Genomic DNA, 25567 nt, shown 5'->3' with positions numbered 1-25567 from the left:
AACGAGTAGCGATGTATTGACGCTGAGCAGCATCATTGGCCCTTGGAAGTCAGCGGAGAGGATAGACGCACTGTGGAGATGGTGTTGGGTCAACCAAGGCAGATCAAGAACGTGAGAAAGCAGTGCAAGTATAAGCACTTTCACAAATGGAGGTACCTGCGGTGCCGATGAGCGGCTCCCTCATCATCTTTCGTCAACACTCCATCCACTTCCAGTCCGCCGCTGAGAAAACATGTGCGGAGCTTCGGAGAATGTTAGATATGGTCGCTAGTTCTATAAAGCTCCTTGCATTCACTCCCCAAACAAAGTAACTCCCATCGAGGATTCGGTGTTTCTTCTCTTGGCCCAACCACTTCCATCAGTCCAGCTCAGACCCAGGAACAGCAGCGAAGCCCGCCATGAAAGCGCTCATCTACAATGGAGTCGGAAAGTGCAAGCTCGTAGACAAGGAGATTCCCCGGCTGAGCGGTGGCCTTGATGCGCTGGTGAAGATGCAGCGGACTACCATCTGCGGCTCCGACCTTCACATCCTGAAAGGCGACGTCCCGACATGCACACCAGGAAGAACTCTGGGCCACGAAGGCATTGGCGTAATTGAAGAAATCGGGCAAGAAGTCAAGAATTTCAAAAAGGGCGACCGGGTGCTGATTCGATGTATCACGTGTTGTGGTACCTGTCAGTTCTGCAAGAAAAGGTAAGCAATACTCAGACCATTACTGTGAAAGTCTTCTTAGACTTACTGACTTTGCTTTCTTTCCGCTTAGCATGGCCGACTGCTGTGTGAAGGCAGGCTGGATTCTCGGTCACACGGTTGATGGCAGTCAGGCTGAATATGTTCGCATAAAGTATGCTGATACCTCGCTATACCATGTGCCCAACAACGTAGATGAGCGCACATTACTCCTATTCAGCGACATCCTACCAACAGGCCTAGAAGTCGGCGTCTTGCGCGGAAAAGTACAACCGGGCTGTACCGTCGCAATAGTAGGAGCCGGACCCGTCGGTCTCGCAGCTGGCCTGACTGCGCAACTGTACGCCCCCCGCAAGCTAGTCTTCTTCGACATGGATGACTACCGTCTCTCCGTTGCCAAGAAAATGGGCGCCACGCATGTCTACAATGTCAAGGATATAAAAGGCACAGTCCGCGACCTTGTAGCAGAGCACATCGACGAGGCCGATGGTTTTGACGTCGTCATGGAGGCTGTTGGCATTCCCGCTACGTTCAACATGTGCGAGGATCTTGTTGCAAAGGGTGGGCATATTGCGAATATGGGCGTGCATGGGAAGAGTGTGGACTTGCACATTGAGCGGCTGTGGGCGAGGAGCACGACAATTAGCATGGCGCTGGTGTCAGCGCACACGATTCCAACATTGTTGAACTTGTTTGCTGCCGGTAAGATTGATGCGAGCGCCATGGTCACACACGGTATGCATGCCCATTCCTACCCCTTCGCATATACGATCTCTAGGGGGTACGTGTGTGCTGACAGCTCGCCTACGCAGACTTCAAGTTCAGTGACATTGAGAAAGCCTACGACCATTTTGGACGGGCGGCCGAGACAAAGTCTCTGAAAGTGAGCATCGAATTCGACCCTCCCAGTACAAAAGCGGGAGTCGAGAGGCACGGGCAAAGATTGTAATGGTCCATTTTTTCATTCCTACGTAGAACCAGTCGACACAGAACCTTCCTTAGCGCACTTCGACGTCCATTGTTTTGCATGCATCTCAAATGCTCCCCTCGAATTCGCATATTCATTAGCAATCTTGACTTCCACCGCGCTCTCCAACTCAGGGTGATCAAGTAGCGTCCTTAGGCTCATCAATATCTTCTCCATGGTATGATTGTGATGCCAGTCTTCTCCCAGCATCTTCCAGCTAACAACCCCCGTTCTGCCATCAACATTGGGATGGTAGATTTTAGTTGTGAAATTTACTTTTGGCGGCTTCTCTGGGTAGTCGTCGGTGAACTGGATGTGGAAGGCGAAAGTGCCGCCTTCGTAAGGGGAGTTATCGAGGCCATGAAGGGTGCCAATCCATTCGAAGATATCGCCGTGTTTGAGGTCAACGTGGTAGCCTTCTGCGGGACTTTTGCGCAGGCTTTGGAACTCCTTCTCGAGGCGTTTTTTGGTAGGTGTCATGATAGCGAAGTGAATTTTGAGAGGGGTAAAGTGAAGTGAGAAAACAAAAAAAATAATCCTGAAATGATACGACGCGTTATCGCGCGACTCAAAGGAAAGGAGTGTTGAGGTTGGTCGCGCGTTTTGGCATACGTCATGGTGCATTTACTACCACGCATTAGTCCGCGACTTCGAACCTTACTATAGCCACGATTCATAAACTGCACTATTGGAAAGTGGATCATATCACAGCGCCCGAGTCGGAACGGGAACGAGAACGAAGACGCATCACTTTACGCCTCGACTAAGTCAGCCACCTTCGCGGTCAGTTCCACAAATCCTCTGATGACATACGCATCAGAGTCGTGATGGTATCTGATAGTTGGCCGAATATATTAGCTCTCGTGGTAGACCTCAAATTTCCCATTTTGCACACCCTATTGCAGTTGTCTTCATCGTCGGAATCAAACGGCTGAGATTTGGGGAGCCGCGAGGGGAATATGGTACTTCGAAAAGTGGCCCAGGCTGTACATTACAGGAGTAAAGTCCGAGATGTGATTGTTCATATATCGTCTGGAACGTAACATGTACAGTCAAATAACGAGCAATCGCTTACCATGTGCTAACAACCTGCGACCAACAAGGTATTCCGTCATGCCGACTAATCTGCAGGTGTGTTGAAATCGCCAGCGTTGTTAAAGTTGGTTGCACGTCTATCTATGAATCTTAGCAAGAAAACTGAAAAGCTTTCGATGTCTGAATAACATGGTAGGCGAGACGATGACTTGGCAACTTTTACAAAACTTCCTCTCTGGACTATGCGGATCAAATTTCCTAGCGAGGTGTCGATGGTGATGCGAAAAATTTGAAAGGCACGTTGTCTATGCGTTATGGTACTTCAGACTAGGAGGAACAACATCAGAACACGTCCTGGTGACATGATCAATATCAGTAATCAAAGATATCTGTATCAGAAAGAAGTAGTCTTGAGAAATATACACATCTGCCATACCCTCACAGCTGCTGCATAAAGTTATTAGTCCCTCTGTAGATTAGTCGAAGATCAAATAGCGGAGCTCAGCAGGTATAATGCGAGACCTTCCTTCGCTTGCTTGGAGCTTGCGCATCACCATCCATATTCGCCGCATCATCACAGATTCACAGATCGCAGACCGATACATCATCATCCGATAGATACACATGCTGGCAGAGGAATTCAGGCGGCGTCTCTTGAACCAGAACGGAATCTTGACCATGATCTTTAATCTGCTGCGATTGGCGATACACGTCAATGGGTGTCTCGCTCACTAGAACAGAGTCGTGTCCTGGGGGCGGCGGGAGATGTTCGTAGTATTCTTGCTGTGAGTAGTCGTTCATAACCCCGTTCAAGCTCTTTTCAGAGCCATCACTGTCATCGTCTGCATGTTCAGTGAAACGATACATACCTCGTTCGTCGTTAGATGAGGCCTGTACTTGACTGGCGAACTGAACTGCCTCATGGTCTTGCATGATCGATGGCAACGGAGTTCTTCCACGCCATCGTTGAGCCGACTGGACCATCCTATACGTATTTTGAGACTGACGTAAAGGGCAGTGTTGCGAATTGATGCCTGGACTCTGAACACCGCCGATGAGATTTGCTGCAGCGCGGTTATATAGCGACTTGGGGATAATCTCGACAAGATCGAGGCTCTTCTCTCTGGGTTCCCAATCTGCAGTCGCGTTCGTATACAGCTTATCAAAGTCTTCAGCATACGAAGAGAACCACTCGTGCGCCAGAGCCTCCGATGCTGTCATACGCTCTTCCTCTTTGAGGACGAGCAGACCTTTGATGAAGTCCTTTGGATGATAGCCGATATTGGCCCACAACGGGTGATGAGGGTCGTCCAGGTTACTAAGGTCACAGATAGCTGCGAGACCCAAGATCACCCCGCGAGGGTTGGTATCGTACTCCGGGTGTCTACGATCACTGAACATCAAGTCGCCGGTAAGTACAGTAGCCGTAATTGAACCAATAGACCACATGTCGACAGCTTTTGAGTAGCCATCATCGACTGGGATTGCCTTGTTAAGTCGGTGTATCTCGGGCGCCATGTACTCCAAGGTACCAACGCAAGAGAACATTCGGTGATACTTGTTGTTTTGTGGTGGATTTTGGCTGTTCTTTCCGGGCAGGAATCTAGCACTGCCGAAATCGGTAATGACGACGCGAGCACCATCTTCAAGAGATGACATGAGTATGTTGTCTGGCTTCAGGTCCCTGTGTACGATGTCCTGATCGTGGAGATACTCCATTCCCTTCAAGACCTGGTAGATGATAAACGCGGCATGTAGACCATCAATCCGGCCGTCCTTGAACTCAATAAAGGAAAAGAGGTCACCCCCCGTGACAAGCTCTTCAAAAATGTAAATGGTGTTGTTACTTCGGAAAACCTTTTCGATGGCGATGACGTTGGGATGGCCAAGGTCTTTGAGAATATCGAACTCGCGAAAGCAATTGGTAACTCGTTTTGGCAATTGTCTCCTCTCCGATTCCTGCAAGTTTGACATTGCCAATGTGTCGTACATTTTGTCCAGTCGGATTATCTTACATGCAAGTTGCCGCTGTGTCTCTTGGTTGATGCCCACTAGTACCTTGCCGTAACCACCCTGGCCGAGCAAACGTCCAGTAAGGAGGTAGCGCGATGCAAATGTCTGTCTCTCCCGCTCCTGAATGGCGGTAAACTTGACAAGCTCTGCTGGTATGTTCGAGTAGTAGACTAAAGTGATGGTGTCGGAGATGCGTATCTCATCCCCGTCTTCCAGGAGGAAGGTGCTCCTTGGACCCATCAAAATACGCGCATCTTGCGATGCAGTGTATTCTGAGTTACTCTTTCGGAGGTAGGTGCCATTTGCGGACAGATCGGTCGCGTAAACGAACGGGGCGATCTTAGCAATTGGGTCCTGCTCATATAGAATGCAATGGATGCGCAGGTGCTTCCTTGAAATAGTGAGGTCGTCGCTCCACGAGTAGCGACTGAGAGTAGGATTAGAACAAGATCATATCAAGCTTAGGATACAGCGCTCACCAGAGCTCTGGATCCCTCCCAAGATAGAACTGCTCGTTCCCACATACTTCGATCGTGCCTCCGTGCGTTCCTGCATACGTTAGTTTGCTGATCATGATTCGAAAATCACCAACTTACCATGTGCGTTCTCGCCCGCGACCTGAACAAGCAGCCTTGCGACTACCTCGCCCGCCATCTCACAACGCTACCCCACAAGAAATAACGCTGCTTCGGAATGATGTCGGTGAATGAATGAGGTTTGACGTAAGGCAGGTGACGCGGCGCGTGAACTCCTCTTGGCGCCTGTTCCAGGGCTGGGCGCTAAGCCGTTCTAGCTAAGCGAGCCCCGCACCCACCTAGGTATTTCGACCAGCTCGGCTCCTACCTTTGTTCTACACTCACGACACTCATCTCGACAGCAATGTAAGTTATATCCAGCCAGCCATGGCGGCGCTTGCGACACTCAATTGAGCGCAATGACTGCTCTTTGAGTGTACCTGCACTCGCCATCAACTCCAGACTTGTCAATTGCACAGCCGCTGACCTCATACCACAGCCCGCCGACAAGATGAGAGCCAAATGGAGGAAGAAGCGCGTTCGACGTCTCAAGCGCAAGAGAAGAAAGACTAGGGCTCGTTCGTAAGTTCTCACCACATCACCGCCACCAGTTTCGTCCGAATCTAACAAATGTTTCTAGCAAATAAACGTCTCGCCCCTCAATCTCAGCAATTCCAACCTCAGTTCTGAACGATCACGATCACTGAACGACACGTTTTCTACGCACGACCTTCCGACCAGCTCGCAACTTATTTGACTACATTGCGCAATCCAACCTTGAGGTTACGTCATACGGCGGATTGCGGCACGCGAGCTTTCAATTACTACTCCGGAGGGTGACGACTGTGCTGGACTGGGGAACGCTATGGAATGCTGGTCAATCGCCTGAATGGCACATTGGGTTCTCACGGGAGTTTATCTGAACACTGATTACGACGGTCACTCTAACACCGGCGAGCCCTCCTCTTGCGGAGGCTTGCCTTTGACTGATGCGTCGCCATGTGGACATGCGATAACGGAATCAAAAATGCTTCACGACAATATCGCTCCTTCTGTGTGTGATCTTGATTTGACAATTCGTGAAAATGGTGCAATGTGCGCGACCTGAGTCTTAGCCGACAGGGATGCTAGGAATGTGATGCTCTCCTTCAAACAATTGTGATGCCACTTATCGATAACCAATCTTCATTGCCTACCGCCGGTCGAGAGGGATTCGATGCAAGTGTGTGACGTGCGAGTACTCACCCATGCATGATCAATAGAGATATCTCTGCACGGATTGGTTTCGCAAAAGTCTCATTACTACACTATGCTACCACGGAAAGGAAAGAAAGATACCTGATATATCATGTCAAAACATCTGCAGTCACCACGACCACAATGAAGTAAACCATCTTCCCACGGCCAACCAGTCGCATTTCACCTTGCATCAACCACGTCCTCTCAAGCCCAATCCCTCATCTCCTTACCCTCTACCTCACACTCACTCCCAGCCTTCTCATCCCGTCGCATCTGAACCTCCCTCACAACGTGTACACTATTACCGACTACATGACCCTCAATGGAGGAAGAAGGCAAAGTCTCCTCAGCCCAGGCACGCGCATGCACACCAGTTGGTGGTTTGATAGTCGTGGACGAGGAGATCGACTCGCTCGTGTCAGTGGCGCAAGTATGGTTCGAAGTAGGAATCTCAGCGATACTGGGATGCGAGAAGAGGGGTAGCAGTGGTCCGTGGAAAGAAGGTCGGGCAAAGTAGCGGCGGAAGAATGAGGGTTGTGGTGGTGTGGGTGTGGATGGGACGGGTGAGGTCGAAGCGTTGTTCTTCTGTGAGAGCAATGTGTCTTGCGTCGTGATGCTGTGTAGCCGGGGTATGGAGTCTAGGCCGACGAATTCATGGCTTGTAAAGTCGGCGGAAGTGTCCTTCGTGGAGTCTGTGATGGTCGATCCGGTGATGGTTGATCCGGTAAGTGTTGACCCCGATCTGCTGGACCAAAGCAAACTCTTCGCCTTGCTGGAAACATTCGAGGTCCAAGCCCTCGCAGCCGAAGTCCTCTTCGGCATCCTCCTGTCACCAGATTGAGCGTACAGGCTAGGAAAAATCCTTCCCGCCCCCATCCTCACCAATACCTGCCTATAGTGCGCATTCGCATCAACCCCCGTACCCAACAGACAAAACGTAACATATCCGGTCGCAACCTGGACCCACTTCTCGAAGCTAACAGTACCCATGACGGGAATCTTTACGATGTTGTTGACAGTCTCGGGATCGTGGACCGAAGACCAGGAATAAGGCGTTGTGATCCATGATGATATGTCGACGAGGAGGTAAATGGAGTAGGACAGGTAGACAAGGACCACGACTAGACTAAGGATGAAGAGGCGGACGAAGCGTGATGAGGTAGTGTTGCGGGAGGCGACTAGACGGTGGAATTCGCGACGGTAGCGGTAGAGACGGTAGACGAGTAGGGCTGCCGGGCGTGATTAGTTGGGGTGATGTTGGGGGAACAGATGAGACTTACAAGCCCAGTAAGAAGCGAATAACATGCCGATGGTTGGCCACATGAAGCCCAAGACGACGCTAGGCCACGAACTGTCATGGGCCGATATACAGCCTACGATGCCGTAGATGAAGAAACGAGCGGGTTGTACGACGTAGTAAAGGGCGATGAAGAAGCCTGGCACAACCCAACACCAAACGACTTCCCAGATCTTAGCCCAGATCCTACTCTTCCGGCTTGTCGAAACTGTCATGTTATTCGTGTCCATGACAATGGCAAGCTTGCGTATGACCAGAGCCACCGAAGCTGTCATACCAACATAGCTACCCACCTGGAGACGAACGTGGATGTCGCACCAGACGGCACCGTCCCACCATTCCTGTACGTTGTCGCGAGGCCATATGAGTGCGTTGATAGAGTTGAAGAAGTTGGCTAAGATGATCCAAAGGATGAGGGAGCCGGCCGCTATGTTGGCTTGGCGGAAATGCCAGATCATAGGGGCCATACAGAGGAGCCAAGACGGGAAGGCAAAAGCAGGGAAGAGAATGGCGGAGGGGTAGAGAGGGGCGTTTGGTCCGAAGAATTCTGGGTGGGCAGTCATGAACTCCATCATGGCCGAGATTGGATCCATTACAACCTCTGCGTAACTTGGTGTAAAAAGGAGGAAAAAACAGAAGAAGGTAGACAGTCTCTTGTGATGTTGTAAACTCGGAGGCCTAGATCCAGTCCAGGAATGTAACCGTCGTTGAAGGGATTTCGTTGGACCTGTTGATGCTACTGTCTCCAGGATAGATTGTTAGGCTGCGTTGGGATCTTAAGATATGAAAGAGATTGTAACGAGAGGAAAAAGAAACAGAGTAGTGAGCAGTCGACAAGCAGCGTTGTGGACTTCATCACTCCATGCTATGGCCGAGTATGTAGGAGGCTCAATAGGAAATTCCGATGTCTCAAGCTTCAATACGGCTCAATAGGATCTTTTGGTCGACTTACGTTCACTTGAGTGGTGAAAGCCAATCTGTCGCTCGCATGGCATCTCTCTTATTGCGCTTGCCAACGTCAATCACAGTCTTTCTGAAACGCACTGATCCATCGCTTCGGCACGGCGGTGCCTAGTGCTCGCAATATCTGGTTGCTGTGCTGTGGTGGTGATGGTGCTGAGACCTCGACTACTCCGCATTTGGGTTTGAATAGAGAAAGACCACGAAAAGACGACATCTGAATAGAAAACCAACAAGAAGGAGACGAGACATGTCTGTGATAAGTAACAGGAGCAATCAGAGAATAGAGGAATGGGAAAGGAGGTGTTGAGTCCCCGCACCTATGGCATGGTTGCAGGTCGGGTTGTACGTGGCGGGTTTATCCAGATTATCCAGCCCTGCAGTGACATGCGTCCAGGAACCGGTGTTGAGGTGCCAAGTTTTGGATGTATCTATCGCAATCGGAGTCCGAAAGTGAGTGTTGGTGGATGAGAAGCTGCGCGATGAATCGTCGCGTTCAGGCAAGAAGCACCAGGCATGAGTATATCAACAAAAATTTGTGTTCATCGAATGATATACTGCCCTTGAGACTTGCACGAGTCTCTGCAGCGCTTTGTCGTCTCTTTGATCCCCGCAAGATATGCTGGGTTACACAGCAGTAGGTCGCCACACGTGCGGCATGGTCGAAGTGGTTGCCATCGTCTGATTGCCCGGAGATACAAGGAATGGTCAACACCACTTGACAGCACCTGGACGCCGCGAAGGATTCCCGGATGAGTCTGCCAATATGTTGAAGGCTGGGCGATAGCGCATGTCGTGAGGGAGGTCGGACAGGGACCCAGCTCTACAACTGACCCAAACAAGCCATGACGTAAGACAAACGACTCGCTCCGAGGCGTCTTCCACTACGGCACACGACCGTCTGGTTAGTACGTGGGAGCATTACCAGAGCCTCCGCCATGCTTCCACGGCGCCTGCAACCATCGCGATCAGGTGATCCGTATCTCTGTCACGTCGCGCCTTCTTGAAGCGACATCTAGGCACCGATCGACAACGCTGTCCTCCACGTTGCTTCTTCCCAGCGCCAACCAGTTCCCGGAGGTCCGTCATGGACACTGCGCCGGCCGATGGACAAGGCATTCACCCTCAACTTCGCCAGAGGATGTTGAACCGCGCCGCCACGTTTGCTGAGGGTGCGCGGCCTTCCACTCCACCTACAGCACCCCCTCGACGCCGCAGTTCCCTCGTTTCCGACCTGTCCGACTCGCGCTATTCGTTGCGATCGTCTAGCGACAGCCTGCTCAGAACGAGTGGGAGGAATGACATGGACAAACATGCGACTTCGGATGAGCCGTCACGGTGGCTTGCGCTGCCTGTTGTGGCTGCCGTCGTGCCTGCCATCATTGGGCTGACAGTAGACAACGGCGCAGACGTCGCTACAGACGTTTTGATACTGGTATTAGCGGGGTGGTTTCTACATTGGAGTGTCAAAGTACCATGGTGAGTGCAGCAATGCAGTAACTACACGTGAACTCCATAGCTAACGCGATGCAGGGACTGGTACCATGAAGCACAGCAACGACGATACCTAAACGACGATGTAGATGACGCGACATACGACGACACGATACATGAGGAAGACGAGGATGCGCCGGAGAGCATTGAGGAGCCTGTAGGAGAGTCGCAAGATCCAAAGCTCCACACTACAATCAACGCGCCGGCCTCGCAAGCGCAGAAAGAAGCCCGCGAAGCATTGAAGCGATCAGAGATGCTAGCATTCGTTGGCTGCTTCCTAGGTCCTCTACTCGGCGCCCTGCTCATGCACACCATTCGCGGCCAACTCATGCGCGCCGAAGGCATAGTATCCGACGCCAACCTCAGTATATTCCTTCTCATCGCAGAGATTCCACCCGTTAACCGCCTGATCAAGATGCGGACAGAGCGCATTCTCCACCTCCAGCGCATCGTCCGAGAAGCTCCAAGGGAGCCAGTTCGATCAGCAGACACACAACAACTCTCACAGCGGATATCCGAACTAGAGGGTCGCGTCGATGGCGTGCAAACCACCAATAACAATAACAACGAGGTAGACGTAGAGAAACTCAGCGCAGAAGTCCGACAAACAACCCAACTCCAACTCGATGCTCTAAACCGCGCAGTCAGGCGTTACGAAAAGAGACACATGGCACAATCTTTGCAAATCGAAGCCCGCTTTCAAGATCTAGAAGCACGACTGAAAGATGCACTTGCCCTGGCTGCCGCAGCTGCCAGGACTGGTCAGCGGCCCGGCGTGATTGCTATGACGCTGAGCTGGATTGCTGGTACTATCAGCTACATGTTGCAGGTGGCTTGGGACGTTGTCATGTATCCCTTCCGTACAGCGATTATTGCGGTTTCAATGGCTAAGAGTCTGTTTGTGAGAGACGAGCGGCGGGTGAGACGGAAGGGGAAGGGTGGTGGAGCAGCGCAAATGAATGGGCACATGGGTGTCGCGACAGGAAGGCTGCAGGCGAAACCTGCGCGATAGATTACTCTCCTCTATTAATACACCTATTTCGATTCCTTCAGACTTTCATATCATAGCTCGTGCTCGTTGTCTCCACGGGTGTAATGTATGCTATCGGCATAAATGTTGCACGGAGTAGCGAGAGTTGACGCCGATACCGGCAAAGACACCGAACTCCTATCACGAACCCTCGTACCACAACCACCCGGAGTCATCCGAAACAGTAACCCGAAAATGCAGGTACCGTACATACTTCGGAGGTAAAGAATCGTTACTCGTCCAACCAGGACGCGCCAGAAAGCGGTTAACTCGACTTACTACAAGCTATGTAGGGCCGGGTTTATACGAAATACCCCGCCCCCACTTTGATAGCCAGAGCTCGTGGTATGGCCGTTGGCGGGCCCCGATGTGACATGTAACGTAACAATCGATGATTGCTATTAACTTGTTTGTTATATACTTTCCTATACACTTCGCTGCTCTCCGAACTTTTTTGTGACCTCATTTTCTGAACAAAAACTCCTCTGCAAAGGTTTGAAACAACCTGGGAAGAAAGAGCAAGGAAGCAAACAACATAGAGATTCAACAATGTCACTAGAATCCGACGTCAAGATCCCCGCGGTGAAGTTTGACCGTAGCACGATTGACAAGCAGACACTCGAGTTTAACGAGAAGTTGATTAAGATCTGGGCTGATGGACCGAGATGGTATGAGGTACGCCGTGTCTTCCTCTTCTCCCCCTTAGCCCCTTTCTCGCTCACGATGGTCGATAGGTCGGAGCCCCGGCGTACCGTCAAATGCGCTGGGAAGGCAAAACTCCCCTTGCCAAGCCCGTCGTCTTGCCCGAAGGTGTAAATGGTTCTCTTCCCTCCAGGGAAACTGGACGGGAGATCCCGTATCGAGTGTTTAAACCAAGTAGTGGAAAGAGCAAAGGGATACATATGCACATCCATGGCGGAGGATGGGTATTGATGAGCGAGGCTTAGTAAGTTACTAAATCTCTTCGTTCTTAACTACAGATGCGGATACGCCAGTGCATGTAGTTAGGTGTAAATTGTTCGGTTCTTCGTAGACCCAGAATTCCAAATGAGGAATGGATGGAGGAGAATCAGGTTTTGAATGACGACAAAAATAGAAGGAAAGAAGAACTAATCAAGCTATGATAGCCAAGATCCCTACCTGAAATACCAAGCCGACCACTTTGAAGTAACGGTCGTATCAATCGGCTACCGCCTCGCGCCCGAAGACCCCTGGCCTGCAGGCGCAGAAGACTGCTACGACGCCGCAGAATGGCTAGTCAAAAACGGACCTGAAGTTTTTGGTGGAGAGCTCATGTTTACTGGCGGTGAGGTAAGTCTCCCCTTCTATTGTCTTCTCGTCTCGTCCTAGCTATGTTGGAATTGCTTGTGCTAACAACATACAAGTCCGCCGGCGGCCATCTCGCCTGCCTCGTCGCCATGCATCTCCTCGAGACGATGCCAAGTTTCGCATTCAAAGGCCTCCTCCTCCACTTTGGCTGCTACGACATGTCGTCCTTCCTGCCCCACGTTCTGCACCACGAAACACATCTCGTCATCGACCACGACGTGATGAAATCTTACATTGACGCCTTGCTTCCCAACACCACGGAAGCTGAGCGCCGCGACCCCTCCATTTCACCTTTCTGGGCTGACCTCCGTGGAAAGAAGTTACCGCCTGCTCTGTTTACGTGTGGTAGTGAAGATCCGTTGTTGGATGATAGCGTGATGATGGGGGCGAAATGGGCGATGTGGGGGAATGAGAGTATAGTCAAGATTTATCATGGAGCGCCGCATGGATTCATTGGGTTTCCGCCTGGAACTATCAAGAGTGTGCAAGAGGTTTTGGATGATACTGAGGCCTTTGTCAGAAGTAAAATGGGCGCTTGATTAAATTGGATAGGTGAACTGGACGCATTCGGTGGGTGCCTTGCCCTTGATATCCTAAGCTAGATATACCACCTGGTTGAACGTCTGGCATTCAAGGGAGGAAAGCAGAGCTTTCGGGTCTTTTCGCATCTCTCTCAAGAATTTGCCGAATTTCGAATCCTTCTTCGCTAGCAGAGCCTCGTATTGTCTCTCGTATTCTATGCTCATCAATACCTCAGTCGGATCGAATATACGGGCATCCCCAACCAGCCTGTAGACCTGCTTTTCGCCATTCAAAGTATCCATTGTGTAGACTGGTCGAAGCATCAACACGTGCTTGGCCGTGAGATCACCTCTGTACATTCTGTAAAGACGGCTGTGTAGAGGCAGAAGTAAATCACCAAGCTCGAGTGCCACATTCCCATAGCCGACCGAGTTCACTCCAGTGCCTGGATCACGAAAGCAAAATAAGGTGTTTTCGTTGGCTAGAGCTTGTTCCAACTCTTCTATGAAGCCTTGAATGTAGTCAGAAGACGGTTTTGGACTACATTGCAGATTAGGCTCTATTGATATCCTAGCAAGATAGTCCTCGAGCTTCGAGTAGAACTGCTGGTCTTCATCACCACAATCAAGCACATATTCCTTGATCATCTCGACGAGGAGATTGGGGAAAGTCATCGGATTTAGCTTCCGAGGTATCGACGCCAACTCGAATAGGAGTGGATGGGCACCTTGTACAGCCTCTGGTATTTGAAGCATTTGATACAACTGCGAAAGTTGGGAGTCAAATGACATATGAGGACGCTTTGTCTCTTTCGAGATCTTAAAGTTGACAGTATAGAGCTTTTTTTCTTTCCCGTCCAGGATAGATCTCGTAACGGGGACGCTAACGCAGAGGATCCCTGGTGCAATTCTGCGTACGTGGTAATCAGAACTCTCGCTTTCAAGGCAACATCCTCGCTTTATCTTTTGTGGTGGAACCCGCCAATCTGGTACCCAAGAAGGCCAATTGATCGGTGGAGGCGAGTGTCGACGCGTAAGCAGGGCTGTCCAAATCAGCGTCGCGCTCGTTGCTTCCATCAAACAAGCAAGAGCAAAAGCCTCGTATGTTTCTCGTACACCCAGCGAATAGTTGACATCTATGCGGATTGGGTCGTCTTCTGTCATGGTGGAGAAATACTTGAGGTAACTAACGTCTGTTTCCCCCCAGTCTCCAATAGGTCTTACATCGTTGGCCATACTACACAAGGCGAATATGCGATCCCGTGGATCAGTGCATTCGTACAACCCAAACTTCTCCAGCAAGGGAAGAATCTGGGTTTCACCTCTGACAGCCGTTTCTTCTTCAGTATTGTTCTCGCGAAAGAGCGAATAGATATTCCAGAGTCTCCCAATCTCCACAATGGCTTCCGATTTTGCCTCGCCACCAGGCTCGTGCCATGAATCCTCACGTTTTATGATAGAAAGCGCAGAGACAAGTCGGGAAAAGGGGAGTTCCATTTCACCACATATCAAGCAGACCTCTACATTGAAGACAACCTCTTGTACTATCCAGAGTCTGTTGAACCAGGGAAGATTGAGGAATTGCAGGACTGTGCTGAAATGTTTGTATGATCTGTCCGTTCGGGTGGTGTTGGATAGTCGAGATATACGGTCTAGTAAACGCATGCCTTTCTGCTCGACCGTAGTATCGCCGCCAGGATCAAGCCAAGCCATCACTCTCCTCGCACCTCGGAAGATTTGGACCATTAAAGGTATTTGAATCGCTTTTTCTTCATTATCTTTCTGATTGATGCACGCAGCATCAGCCCAAAGCAGTCGTTCGCGAGTTTCGTAGCGTAGGTATCGAAGTGCCCGATCGAGATTTTCCGTAACGTAGACCTGCATGCCGTCCTCGCCAACATATAAGGGAAACGTCAAAACTGGTTCTCCCCACGTGTAAGAAACAGCGTCGTAATCTCCTTCGACATCTTCGAGTTTTGATGAAACAAAGTCTATTCGTAGAGGTGTGGCCTTGGACAAAGCTGGTTGCAGCACAATGAGTCTGATGTATTCCGGGCCCTCGAGTGCTCGATACGCATATGCGTTCATGCTGTGCTGATTGGATCAAGCCACGAAGTGTAGGTAAAATTGAGTGAAACTTGAAGATTGTAACGCGAAAGAGCGTTGGTCGGTCGAGTGGTTGGACAGGCAGCAATCTGCTGGTGAGTAGATAGCTTACATGCGGCAAGGCTGAGTGAGGGGAACGCCTGATCCAATCATCAACGCGCCTTGTCAGATCACCTTGCATCTTCCCGTTTTTGGAGCGATAAGAGTGCGAAGTGCCGCACTTACATCTTGACAAAGTAGAGGTGTCCGGATACCGACTTTTGTTGTTAGTTCATTACGGACAACACCAGCTCCCTATCAGTAAGGCTCGCGACTTTCTGCGACTCGCTGATGTCAGTCTTTCGAGTCCCCCTCATTCACGCTCGCAACTAGTCTTTCGTTCAAAAACAGCAAAGCCAAACAACACGTCAAAATCATTGCTTTACATTCCTTTTTGTTGTGCGCTCCCACAATCGGATAAAAGGACAACCTACCGCAAGGGGTATTGAACCTAAAAGGAAATCCGTAAACTCATAGCTCTCGTGTATGCTCCTCCCGAAAAAAAAAAACTCCCAAGCTCCCAGGAAACATTTCTTCAGAACCCCAAGAACCCGGAAATGCGATACAGTAAAACACAATAGGCAAAGAAAGCCAAAGCCCACACTAACACCGGAAAGCCGAAGCTCACACACACATCAGGCGCAGAAACGAGACACATCCACCTCTCCCATGCACCTCTTTCTCTCTCTCACACACACTCCTTCTCTCTCTCTCTCTCCCTTCCTCTCTCTCAATCCCCTCCCCTAGTAAACCTCCCCACCCTCCTCTTTAGGCTTATACATAATCGTCGTCAAAAACTTCTGCTTATACCTCGTCGTCGCACTCGTCGCCAAGATATTATCTTTAATACTACTCGTCGCCAAATGATTCAAAACAGTATGATTCGGATGAATCAACACACTACTATCATCCTTCATCGGCGTCGTCCCATTCAGAATACTCTTGCCCAAAAACCCGGGCAAAGTAGGTGGCGTAGGTAAGTTATTCGTCATGGCGTTGCTGCGGGCGTAGCGCGAGGATTCTTCGGGAGCGTCGAGGTCGAGGAGGTAGCGGGGTATGTTTTGGTGGTATTTCTTGGTTGGCTCGGGGACTGGGGGTTTGGAATCGATGGGGGGCGCGGTGACGGTTGGGATGGGGTTTGCGGTTGTGGGGTCGGCGGTTGCGTTGAGGGGTGGGGTTGGTGGTAGGACTTGGGGCGGGTACATGCCAACAGGGGCTTCGCGTTCTTGGACGGGTGTTATAGAGTCATCTAGAGGGTCGTTTGTTGCTGCGGTGGCGGCTGGCGGGCTGGCGGGGAGGGGTGTGAGTTCTGGGTAGGGGACTTCGATGTAGTTTACGAGGATGTTGGTGTAGTCTACGGCGGTGGGAAGTTTGTCGGATGTTCGCATGTCGTTGTCGACGAGGAAGGTAAGGTGGTGGGTTCCTGGGGTGACGGAGACGTAGGCGGAGAGGGCATCTTTCTTCTTGCTGGGTCCGCTATAGAGTGTCAGTATTGCCGGTGTGCAGTGTGACCTCGAAAGAGGCAGTCATCGAATATAGTCCAAGCCTGCTGGGAATGATTGACCGAGTCTCAGCCCGAGTGGAGCTAGGGAGCCACCAAACGGGAGAGTGCAGGCAACGGGTATGTGCAGGCAGATGTAGGCAGAGAGAATGAAAAACGTGGTTCCACCTCTCCAACCCACCATCCCCTGCATCTACCCGTGCGGCTGATGCAGGCAAAGTCCATGCTCCGAGACATTCCAAGGAAACCGGTACCACTTACTTGCGATGCAACTTGTACTTGCGATTCCAGCCCGCAAAAGTTCCCGTGACATATACACGCTCCCCAGGACCTTCCCACTATTTTTCCCCCAAACGTCAGCATAAATCTCTTTAAACACCACCACCACCACTCTAAGCAGAATCGGGAGAGAGATTCAACATACCTCAATCAACGTAGGAACCGTAGGCCTCCCCTCACTGCCTTTAAACTCCTCGCCCAAATCCCCATCCTCGTCTTCCCCAGCCGTCGTACTGCTCACCATGGAACTGCGCCTCGGCAGCATACCATCGGCATCGCTCTCGTGCACAGGTGTCCATATTTCACTGACCCCGTTGAATCCACTGAGCTCCTGCGGCGCTATGATGGGGCTGCCGGGCGTGTGCACTTCCTCCTCGATAGGCAGGGGCAGGCGCGGCGGGCGGGAGAACTGTGAGGCCGAGGCTGGAATGAGGTAATCGGCTGTTATGGAGGCGGAGGTTGGTGATGGGAGGTCCGAGGGAGACGAGGCGCGGGGGTCTGGATGCGAGGCAGACGAGGGGACATCGACGGGGAGGGTAGGCGAGGGTGGGCGTGCGGAGACTTCGGGTGCAGCTTCAGCTTCAGCTTCGACAGCTTGTTGTTGCTGAGCTGCGGTATCAGGTATAATGGCAGCGGCAGGCTGTGACGGCGGGGTGGTGTTCGCATCGCGGGGCGAGACATGGTGCTTGTCTTTATCCCTGTGGCTGTGCGCGCCGCCCTTCTGGCTGCTCTGCTCGTTCCCCATATTGTCGCCAGTTCGGGTGCTGTGGGTGGTGTTGTACAGGTCCTGAGCAGCGCGCAGCTGTGTGGTGACGGCTTTGGTGCTAGTCCCTACCGTTTGTGCCCTCCCACGCGAGATGGGGCGGGCCGACGTGGGATGGCTCTCAGCGTTCTCGAGGCTCACGCTGGGAGCTGCAGGCGCTTTGGCTGCACTCAGTGCCTGGATGGATTCGCGGCGGCGGGCCGAGTGATGCTGGCTGTGTGGGGGGTGGAGATGGGGGAGATGGTGGTGGTGGTTATGCGGTCGGTCATGGCCATGTGATGCAGTCACGTTGTGGTGGTGGTTGCCCGCGGCATTGTTGATGGGCGATTGCGGGTTCGACGTGGGCGTCGTCGACCGCGAATTCTGGTTCCCCATCACAGGCACGATGAGTGCATGGGTAGATCACGACAGATAGAGGTCAGAGAGCGTGCCACCCAGGTGTCAAGCTATTACTAGGCCGGCCTACTTGGATGGAGCTGCAGCGGCACACAGGGGTCAAGATTTCCATGCCAGTCAATCGCCGATAGCCTCCAAGCCGCACGAGCCAATGACACCCATCGTGGGGCTAGTCGGCCCTGTCCAGCGTCGCCTTAGTATCCCACAACCACACCGACACATCAACGCGTCGGCCGCCATGGACGCGCGAACGGTCCTCGACATTGCCACGCGTGTCTCAGTGGCATTGGCACGCGTAATCTGGTTTCCCATCAGTAAAGCCATCAATCTAGTCATCATACTATTGCTGCCATTCTACAACGTCATCACTTTCTTCCTACTGCCATTCATCCATCTTGGACAGGCAATCATCAGAGTGCTGTCCATACCATTCAGCGTCAAGTGGTTGGAGAGAATAGAGGTAATCAGCTTGTCATCTCCTTCCTATATTGATACTGATTACACAGACACTATACGTCTACCTCGGAACAGCCAGCCTTATAGGATGCATCACCGGCACCGTCCTCTTTGTTATCTTTAGGTTTCTTTCATCAACTCTCAAGATCGATACACCCGTTGTTCCTAGGGAGCCTGAAAAGGGAAGAACAGCCGCGGAGTACAGAGCTGCGCGACGTGTGAAGAAGGAGGATTCCATCGACCATTCACCGAGTGCAACCCCTGTAGTGTTGAAAAAGGTGGCCGGGCCTCGCAGGCGAGGTCTACTCTCTCAAGCCATTATCGAAGAGGAGGATTCAGACTTTTGAACGCGGTCAACGCGGATCAACGGCGTTGTTAGACATGTTCATATCAGACACCAGAGTAGAATGTCCAGAATCTCTCCAATGCGATTCTGTTTGTGAACTGGGTCCGCAATGTGATGGTGTTGCCGTTTGACTCAGGCCGAATTCGAACTTGTTTGTGGTTTTTGTGCCACCATCATCCTTTGCATCGATCGATAGCAAATCCAAGTCAGTTGGTGTGAGCAAGGTTGGCTTCTTTCGTAGAGGTTCCGTCTGTGGTTGCAAAGGTATTCCGGGTTGTTGGCTGCCACTTTGCCGGCTTTGCGGACTGGAATCAGTCAGTACACGATTTAATTGCTGGTTGCATTTTTTGGTGAGACCTACGCTGGGGTGGCACCTTCGTTCTCGTCAGTACCGACGATGGTAAGCCAGTGAAAGACTATGGCAGCCCATGTGACTGTCATGTTTGCATCAGCAGGGTTCGGTGGCTGATAGCAGCGAACATACCATCAAAGGTGCATAAAGTGAGGCAGATCTGGAAACAAGATGTTAGATCGGGATGCCTCGTTTGGGTTATCGAGATCTGAACTTACAAAAGCTAATTCCTTCCCAACCAGAATGCATATAGCCGCAAGGTTACCGCCAGTGGGCAGGATGACCAAGACACATCCAATCAAGGTCTTCTGGAGTAGAGTTTCGACTCTCTCGACGAGCGCTTTGTTCGATCGATGAAGGTCCATGGTGGCTTTCTGCTGTACTCGACCCAAAGCCTTGCTGATGCACAGTGTCACCCGGTTTACAACACCATTACCGGAGCTTGTATTATCCTTGACCAGAGGGCTCAGAAGATAGATGAAAACAGTTGTAAGGTAGAGGTTGATGACAATGTCGCACGTCAACAGTGGGATGGCTGCGTAACGCTGGAGACCTATACGACAGCGTCCATCCACCTCTGAAAGTACGTATTTGGGCGAGACGATGCCGACGATACAGATGGCACCCAGACACACAATTATGGCGATCGTGCTGAGCAACCATAATAAGTCTTTATATCGGGGTGCGTAAGGAGCCCGCAGTATGTGAGCCCGCTCGACGAGGAAGAGATACCTGCAAGTCGTGAATGTCAGCAGAAGCTGAAACGATATCCAAATGGCTTGTAAAGACCATCGACTGACATTGATACTTTGCTGGCTGCATAGAACATAAGACATAGCATTACCGAAGCTTTGCAGCTACCATCCGTAGTAAGACCGAGGCCATCGTTGACGACCGCGGCAGAGAAGACGAATCCGATAGAAAAGGTATAGAGTGCAAAGATGTAGATCTGCGTCAACGTAAGGCGATTCGCTGACTTGCTCAGGAGATGTATGCGATGCCCTACTCGTGGTGGTTAACAGATGTCTAGAGAAGATGCATTCTGCAGTGTGACGAACCGACCAGCCCCGACAACACACATATACAGAGTTTCGATAATACGACGAAGATTGTGCGATCTCCTCTGGGTTCGCTATAGATGACTGGGCTTTTCTGTGGCAACGTTGTTGCAATCAAGATCGGCGCTGGAGAGACGACCGCCGCAAAGCATGCCCACACTCTCGCGATGGTAGTCATTGGGATCGATCGTTATGTTGGTGCTCTAACAAGAAGTGGCTTAGGTAGGGTGAAACATTGCTGGTGGGTATCGATAGGTCGTGCGCGGGCTGTCCAAGGTATAAAATTGGGTAAGGTGAGAGAATTAGAGAGATCGCGTCTTCGGACTGCGATTGCTTCCTGGTAAGATTGGCGCGCTCGACCGCTTCTTCCCTTGCACGATGCATGGCAAGAACTACGATGGTAAGTAATCGTTCACTCACCGTACACACACTTCTACAAAGGAGCAGGAAACATCCTTTTGGTAAAACGATCGTGGTGTAGTCTGCTCTCAACAAGTCACGTCTGAGATGAATGTCTTCCTTTTGTACTATCAGTCAAGGTGATTTCCGTGGTAGTTCGCCAGCTCAAATGTACAAAGCCACGTGGTATCATGAGGCGAAACTAGATGACAAACCTCGTGATGGTAACAATATTGGGAAAAGGCCTGCCATAAAGCCCTTAATGGACATCTAGGAGACATATCAAGCATTCAAGTACAGATATCTAGTACAGTTGACAATGTGGTCTTAACACGATGCCCCCGAGAGTCACGCTATCGCAGCATGCAACCTACCGCGGCCAAATCCTTTTTAGAAGTCCTTTCAATCTTCTCTTTTCAGGTGCAGTTTGCTCATGCTGTGGCTCCACGATCTCTCTTCTCTCTTCGGGTGCAGTTTGCTTCTGATGCAGCGCTACGATTTCTCTTCTCTTTTTTGGTGCGGGTTGCCCTTGTTGCAGCGCCGCGATCTCTCTGCGTCCATTGACTGGAGCTGCATGCATTGCGGTGCCGCGTTCACCACTCGGAGCATGACGCACGGCGCCCTTATCTTGTAGCAGCGCTTTAGCCTCTTCGAAGTGGTTGGTAGAAGCCACATAGAGTGCCGTGCCATGTCTACTGTCTGCGTTCACTTCAGCACCATTTTCTAGCAGTAGCTTCATCATAGCTAGATTTCTTCGCTTTACTGCTACAATCAGCGGAGTATTGTCTTGCTGATCTCTACTGTTGACCAACGTAGGGTCCACAGCAAGTATCGTCCTTGCAGACATCTCCCACTCCAGCCATAAAGCGCAATACAGCGCTTTGCTATTCTCCGAGTCTTGCGAATAAACCCCAGACCTCCTTGATGCAACCGAAAGTGCGAGAACCCTATCATTCCAAAGATCTGCCGCATTCATGAGAAAGCCTTTTGACTTCGAGTACATAAACCCAGTTTCGCGCCGTACTTCACATTGTTTGTCGAGGACTTTTGCAATAAGACTTCTATGAGCTGGCTCTACCTCGATGGATTTTAAGCACACTTCGAGAGCCTGTTCGCTGCACGTAACAGTTGCGGCGAAAAGGGGACAACCGTGGGACTCATCCTCAAGATCCACACAACAGCTGGCTGCTGTGCCGAGAGCTCTAATGAGATTCGCCATATTATGCTCAGCTAGTATATAGAGCAGACTGACGTCTTTCTTGTGTCTTGGACCGTTGAACAGATTGTCGAGCTTGACCCATCGACGAAGCGGAAAGCTGTCGAGAAAGTCCACCTGGGAGATGCCTCTGCCTCCTGCTTCTTCCGCATGGTAGAGTACGCTGTCGACAGCAAACTCTACGAAGGAATATCCTACTGGTCTGCCTTGGCTCGCTAAGTTATCTGAGGCTTTCCGTTGGTTCCTTGGAGGCTTCCAAAATACGACCGAGTCCATACTGATGTAGTTGTGACAGCATCGCTTTAGTCGTTCGTGGCTCTGGCCCTGGAAGTTGCTTTCTAGCTCAGGCCAGATCTTGCTGAGGCCATTGTCCTTCAGTAAGAAGTCTCGCACTGACTCATGTATGAACTGTACTGTTTTATCCCCGGATTTGATAATCTCAGTAAGACCCTTAGACGATCTGAGTAGGAACCGTCTGATTGTATCTGGTGTGACATCCTGATGATCCAGGCTGGCGATTGCATCAGGCTCAGTACCAGCAAGGATTGCAAGATACAGTTCCTCAGGTCGCAGCGATGTCTTAGCAAAAAGCACCCACTGTAAGCACAGTATTAGCTCTTCTTTGTCGTTTGAATCGCGTGTGAGTAGGTCACGGAACAGTTCGTGTAGATCGGCAGGAATAGTTTTCAACCTTCGTTCCAGAGCGTACATCCGGCCACCATCATACTCTTGATTCAAAATATCTACCACGAGCACAATCCACATGAACACACCTGAACTCTTCTCTTGCAGATCGTTTCGAATCTTTTGTGCCGATGCGCTGTCACCTATCCTTAATGCACTCTCAAGATAATTGTTGATGTCTTGGTTGTGGCCTTCTTGTCCCTCAAGCACTAAGCTGATGCCCCTGCGAATCGTGATTTCAGGGTAGTGCCTGCTCGACAGGCAGACTCGGAAAGACCTACCGGATGATACTGCGAGCTCGCCAAGGTGCTCGAAGAACGACAGCATGCTCCGGACCTGCCATTGTTCGCACTCATCAAGGGCATCGATGAAGCAAATCATGGGTGTTTCTTCGAGGCTCAATACAGCTTGCTGAAGCTGGTCCTCGAGCGAGTATCTGGTCCATTGATAATCTTTGATGTCAGTCAACGATAACAGACTTAACGAGTCAAGAGTGCACTGTAGCTTGGGAACCTTCTCGAGAAGCTGCAGTAGAAGTGACCTGTACATCCCCATGATAGTCTTTTCAAGGATTGCGCCTCTTGCATTGAAGAAGAAAGCGATCACAACATTTTTGTTCGTTGATTCGCGGGCCTGACCCAAAGCGAACTTCATCAATGTCGATTTCCCGGTTCCTGGCTTTCCTTTGATCCATAGAAAGCCGTGATGAATGGGCAGTCTCGCTGAGTCAAGCCATTCAATGTGTTCTGATTTTTGCAACAACCACTTGCATGTCTTGGCATGGGCGTTTTTGATCGTCGCATCGCGTGCGCCAATTTGATCAAATTGCAGCGACTTCATGAGGTCTTGCCTCTGGTATGACTGCACGGCTGCTGACCTCTCTACGTTGTCCAAGAACCCGTATTCATCCTGGGCAGCCTCCTTTATCTCTCTCCGAAGCCTCCTAAGTGCAGCAGCCTTCTCTTCGCCGTATATTGGCACCATGCTGACACCAAATATCCCTAGCATTGAGTATGCACTGTCTTCTTCACGCTTCGTGATACGGCTCCTAGCCCATGACATACGCTCTTCCACAGAGAAGCTATCAAGGGAGGCTCCTCGGAGGGCAGAGATGGAGATAGACGTGACATCGTGGATATGTTGCTCTAGACTGGACTTGTCACCAAGCAGCCTTCCATCGCGAGAGAAAAAGAGGACAACGCGGGGGGCAAGCAGTTCCTGGAGTGTCCAGCCTCGAGTGAACCATCTGCTGGTCTGGAAATCCGAAACCCAAGTGACATCGGGCGCTTCGTGATCAAGCGTTTCATGATCGACTTTTTCTTCCCTTGTCGTGACATCTGCAAGATACACGTAGCATTGGGCCGAGTTCTTGTACCAACGAAACATGGACGTGATAGCCTCCGAGAGCTCTGCGCTGCTTGACTTGTCGATGCAGCAAGTATCGACCCAGAAGTGCTCGAGGCCGTCTTTGGTAGCCTGCTCAGCACAGAACTTCAACTTGGCATAACCGCGTTTGTCTTTCCCTGTCTCGTTGCGCATGTCGGAAAAACTCACTTCATCTTCGTTGTTTTCGCTCCAAGTGTGCGACAGTATCGCGTACGGCGGGATGGAGGTGCTATCGTAATTGACAAGGCTGAAGCTGCCGTTGGCCTGTATCTGTAGAAGCCGCATCGAGATGCATTCGAAGTAGGCGCTATGGCGAGTGGTGAGAACTATATCGAAGCGTTCCTGTACTGCCCGCAACTGATGAAGTCGAGGATGCTGTAATGTTCTGTTGTTGGAGGAAGGCTGAGTGCTAGAGCTGATTCAGTGAGGTGGACAGGCAGAGTGGCTTAGACAACGAGGGGTCTGATCGCTTGTGCATATTGGGGGCGCGAATGACCTGATGTGTGCATCGCTGCTGTATGTCAGTACTTTGATCTCACGCCTGCCTATGAGTTGTGCGAAGAATCATGGTCGTAAAACTCTAAATGCATTCGAGGTGTTGATGTCGTTCCAGCAATACTGCCGACGTCGTGGGGACGTTCGGTGCACAAGCGCGTGCCGTGTGCCAAGCAGTGGGCTGCGCCACGTGAGGCGCTTTCTGCTTCAGCTCTTGTTCACTGCCTAACGAAGGATGATCAAACCACCTCACTATGCATCTGGATCATTAACTCGCAATGGGCATGAATCTTATTCACTCAATCTTCTATCGTTGTTTCAAGCTTCATATGCCTCAGCATCCTCGCAAACAGCCAACAATAGCACAAGCGGGTGAGCGGCACGGAACTGTACTGGACGGCCTGGAGAGAAAACATATCAGTGGTGCGATTGCTGGCAAACCTTACAACGGACGCCGAGGCGAAAGACAACCATGGAAAAACAAGATCCGAGTTCATGTTCTCTAAAATATCAAAATACAAGTAGTCGTGATGGAGTAGTCTGAGTAGTGTCTGTGTAGGAGGTATCCCGAATAACAAGATTGCGCTAAATCAAACAGGGCTGCTTGTATGTGGAGAGCCTCGTAGTGCGCAAACCGGAAGCCCATTGTGCAAGGAAGCACTTCTGCCGCGGGACTATCTACATTCGAACGTCCATCGTCATTGTGTAGACCAGCTAGTCTTGGTTCGTACGTCATGAAGCTCGCTTCCAGCCGTGGAGTCTCTCGAACAAGTACCAGGATCGCGATAGCAGTCCAGGTTGCAATACCAGTTCAAGTAACAACCGCGACATACTACTCACACCCCACTGGCTGCAGTCGAACACTCGACTAGCCTACCATAGCTGGGTTTTGTCCAGTTCGGTGGGCCATGCTCCACTAACCGCGGTTGTAAAAGCAAATTTGCCCGCCAAACACCCTAGCAACAGCTAGTGAGGCGTTGTAGTACGCAGCGGTTGCTGG

The 25567-nt window shown here is 51.0% G+C and overlaps 9 protein-coding genes across 9 annotated transcripts; 4 read left to right on the top strand and 5 right to left on the bottom strand.

Annotated features, from left to right (window-relative positions):
• Positions 1-398: 398 nt before the first annotated feature.
• CC77DRAFT_1095633 (GroES-like protein) lies at positions 399-1572 on the top strand (the record flags this gene model as incomplete). The annotated part of the gene is made up of 2 exons (XM_018529803.1): positions 399-694; positions 765-1572. The coding sequence occupies 2 exons, from the start codon at positions 399-401 to the stop codon at positions 1570-1572; spliced, it is 1104 nt and encodes a 367-aa protein (XP_018385354.1).
• Positions 1573-1635: 63 nt separating this feature from the next.
• On the bottom strand, positions 1636-2245 carry CC77DRAFT_1021273 (UBC-like protein). Its single transcript, XM_018525232.1, has one exon. The coding sequence runs from the start codon at positions 2136-2138 to the stop codon at positions 1659-1661; it is 480 nt and encodes a 159-aa protein (XP_018385353.1). The 5' UTR covers positions 2139-2245; the 3' UTR covers positions 1636-1658.
• A 1030-nt stretch (positions 2246-3275) lies between these two features.
• On the bottom strand, positions 3276-8320 carry CC77DRAFT_936984 (Pkinase-domain-containing protein; the record flags this gene model as incomplete). Its single annotated transcript, XM_018534525.1, has 4 exons — positions 3276-5133; positions 5186-5255; positions 6709-7689; positions 7741-8320. The coding sequence occupies 4 exons, from the start codon at positions 8318-8320 to the stop codon at positions 3276-3278; spliced, it is 3489 nt and encodes a 1162-aa protein (XP_018385352.1).
• A 1099-nt stretch (positions 8321-9419) lies between these two features.
• On the top strand, positions 9420-11262 carry CC77DRAFT_1095629 (hypothetical protein). Its single transcript, XM_018529802.1, has 2 exons — positions 9420-10196; positions 10251-11262. The coding sequence occupies exons 1-2, from the start codon at positions 9805-9807 to the stop codon at positions 11221-11223; spliced, it is 1365 nt and encodes a 454-aa protein (XP_018385351.1). The 5' UTR covers positions 9420-9804; the 3' UTR covers positions 11224-11262.
• A 328-nt stretch (positions 11263-11590) lies between these two features.
• Positions 11591-13347, top strand: CC77DRAFT_1021269 (alpha/beta-hydrolase). The gene is made up of 4 exons (XM_018525231.1): positions 11591-11916; positions 11976-12187; positions 12369-12552; positions 12627-13347. The coding sequence occupies exons 1-4, from the start codon at positions 11791-11793 to the stop codon at positions 13107-13109; spliced, it is 1005 nt and encodes a 334-aa protein (XP_018385350.1). The 5' UTR covers positions 11591-11790; the 3' UTR covers positions 13110-13347.
• Positions 13348-14306: 959 nt separating this feature from the next.
• CC77DRAFT_937834 (HET-domain-containing protein) lies at positions 14307-15179 on the bottom strand (the record flags this gene model as incomplete). The annotated part of the gene is made up of 1 exon (XM_018534573.1): positions 14307-15179. A coding segment is annotated over one exon (873 nt), but the record flags the coding sequence as incomplete, so codon positions are not given.
• A 555-nt stretch (positions 15180-15734) lies between these two features.
• On the bottom strand, positions 15735-18239 carry CC77DRAFT_1021266 (AMPKBI-domain-containing protein). Its single transcript, XM_018525230.1, has 3 exons — positions 17162-18239; positions 16999-17075; positions 15735-16712 (listed from the first exon to the last, which is right to left on the bottom strand). The coding sequence occupies exons 1-3, from the start codon at positions 18152-18154 to the stop codon at positions 15980-15982; spliced, it is 1803 nt and encodes a 600-aa protein (XP_018385348.1). The 5' UTR covers positions 18155-18239; the 3' UTR covers positions 15735-15979.
• A 174-nt stretch (positions 18240-18413) lies between these two features.
• Positions 18414-19163, top strand: CC77DRAFT_1041247 (hypothetical protein; the record flags this gene model as incomplete). Its single annotated transcript, XM_018527231.1, has 2 exons — positions 18414-18635; positions 18682-19163. The coding sequence occupies 2 exons, from the start codon at positions 18414-18416 to the stop codon at positions 18976-18978; spliced, it is 519 nt and encodes a 172-aa protein (XP_018385347.1). The 3' UTR covers positions 18979-19163.
• Positions 19164-19334: 171 nt separating this feature from the next.
• CC77DRAFT_1009615 (hypothetical protein) lies at positions 19335-24357 on the bottom strand (the record flags this gene model as incomplete). Its single annotated transcript, XM_018523607.1, has 7 exons — positions 19335-19411; positions 19462-19489; positions 19548-19980; positions 20130-20278; positions 20808-20906; positions 21002-21056; positions 21161-24357. 7 exons carry the CDS (start codon positions 24355-24357, stop codon positions 19335-19337), a joined length of 4038 nt encoding a protein of 1345 aa, XP_018385346.1.
• Between the last annotated feature and the right edge of the window lie 1210 nt (positions 24358-25567).

The sequence above is a fragment of the Alternaria alternata genome, assembly GCF_001642055.1.
Source record: "Alternaria alternata strain SRC1lrK2f unplaced genomic scaffold CC77scaffold_12, whole genome shotgun sequence".
Lineage (NCBI taxonomy): Eukaryota > Fungi > Ascomycota > Dothideomycetes > Pleosporales > Pleosporaceae > Alternaria > Alternaria alternata.
This window is presented reverse-complemented; position numbering and strand designations above follow the sequence as displayed.

Bases quoted from the DNA above. Each gene is read 5' to 3' on its own strand.
- CC77DRAFT_1021266 (XM_018525230.1), bottom strand. From the start codon at position 18,154: ATGGGGAACCAGAATTCGCGGTCGACGACGCCCACGTCGAACCCGCAA. The intron at 17,076-17,161 runs GTATGTTGAATC...GGGGAAAAATAG, and splicing joins CGGTTCCTACGTTGATTGAG to TGGGAAGGTCCTGGGGAGCG. The intron at 16,713-16,998 runs GTAAGTGGTACC...GACACTCTATAG, and splicing joins AAGTACAAGTTGCATCGCAA to CGGACCCAGCAAGAAGAAAG.
- CC77DRAFT_1021273 (XM_018525232.1), bottom strand. From the start codon at position 2,138: ATGACACCTACCAAAAAACGCCTCGAGAAGGAGTTCCAAAGCCTGCGC.
- CC77DRAFT_1021269 (XM_018525231.1), top strand. From the start codon at position 11,791: ATGTCACTAGAATCCGACGTCAAGATCCCCGCGGTGAAGTTTGACCGT. The intron at 11,917-11,975 runs GTACGCCGTGTC...GATGGTCGATAG, and splicing joins ATGGACCGAGATGGTATGAG to GTCGGAGCCCCGGCGTACCG. The intron at 12,188-12,368 runs GTAAGTTACTAA...AAGCTATGATAG, and splicing joins GTATTGATGAGCGAGGCTTA to CCAAGATCCCTACCTGAAAT.
- CC77DRAFT_1095629 (XM_018529802.1), top strand. From the start codon at position 9,805: ATGGACACTGCGCCGGCCGATGGACAAGGCATTCACCCTCAACTTCGC. The intron at 10,197-10,250 runs GTGAGTGCAGCA...AACGCGATGCAG, and splicing joins TGGAGTGTCAAAGTACCATG to GGACTGGTACCATGAAGCAC.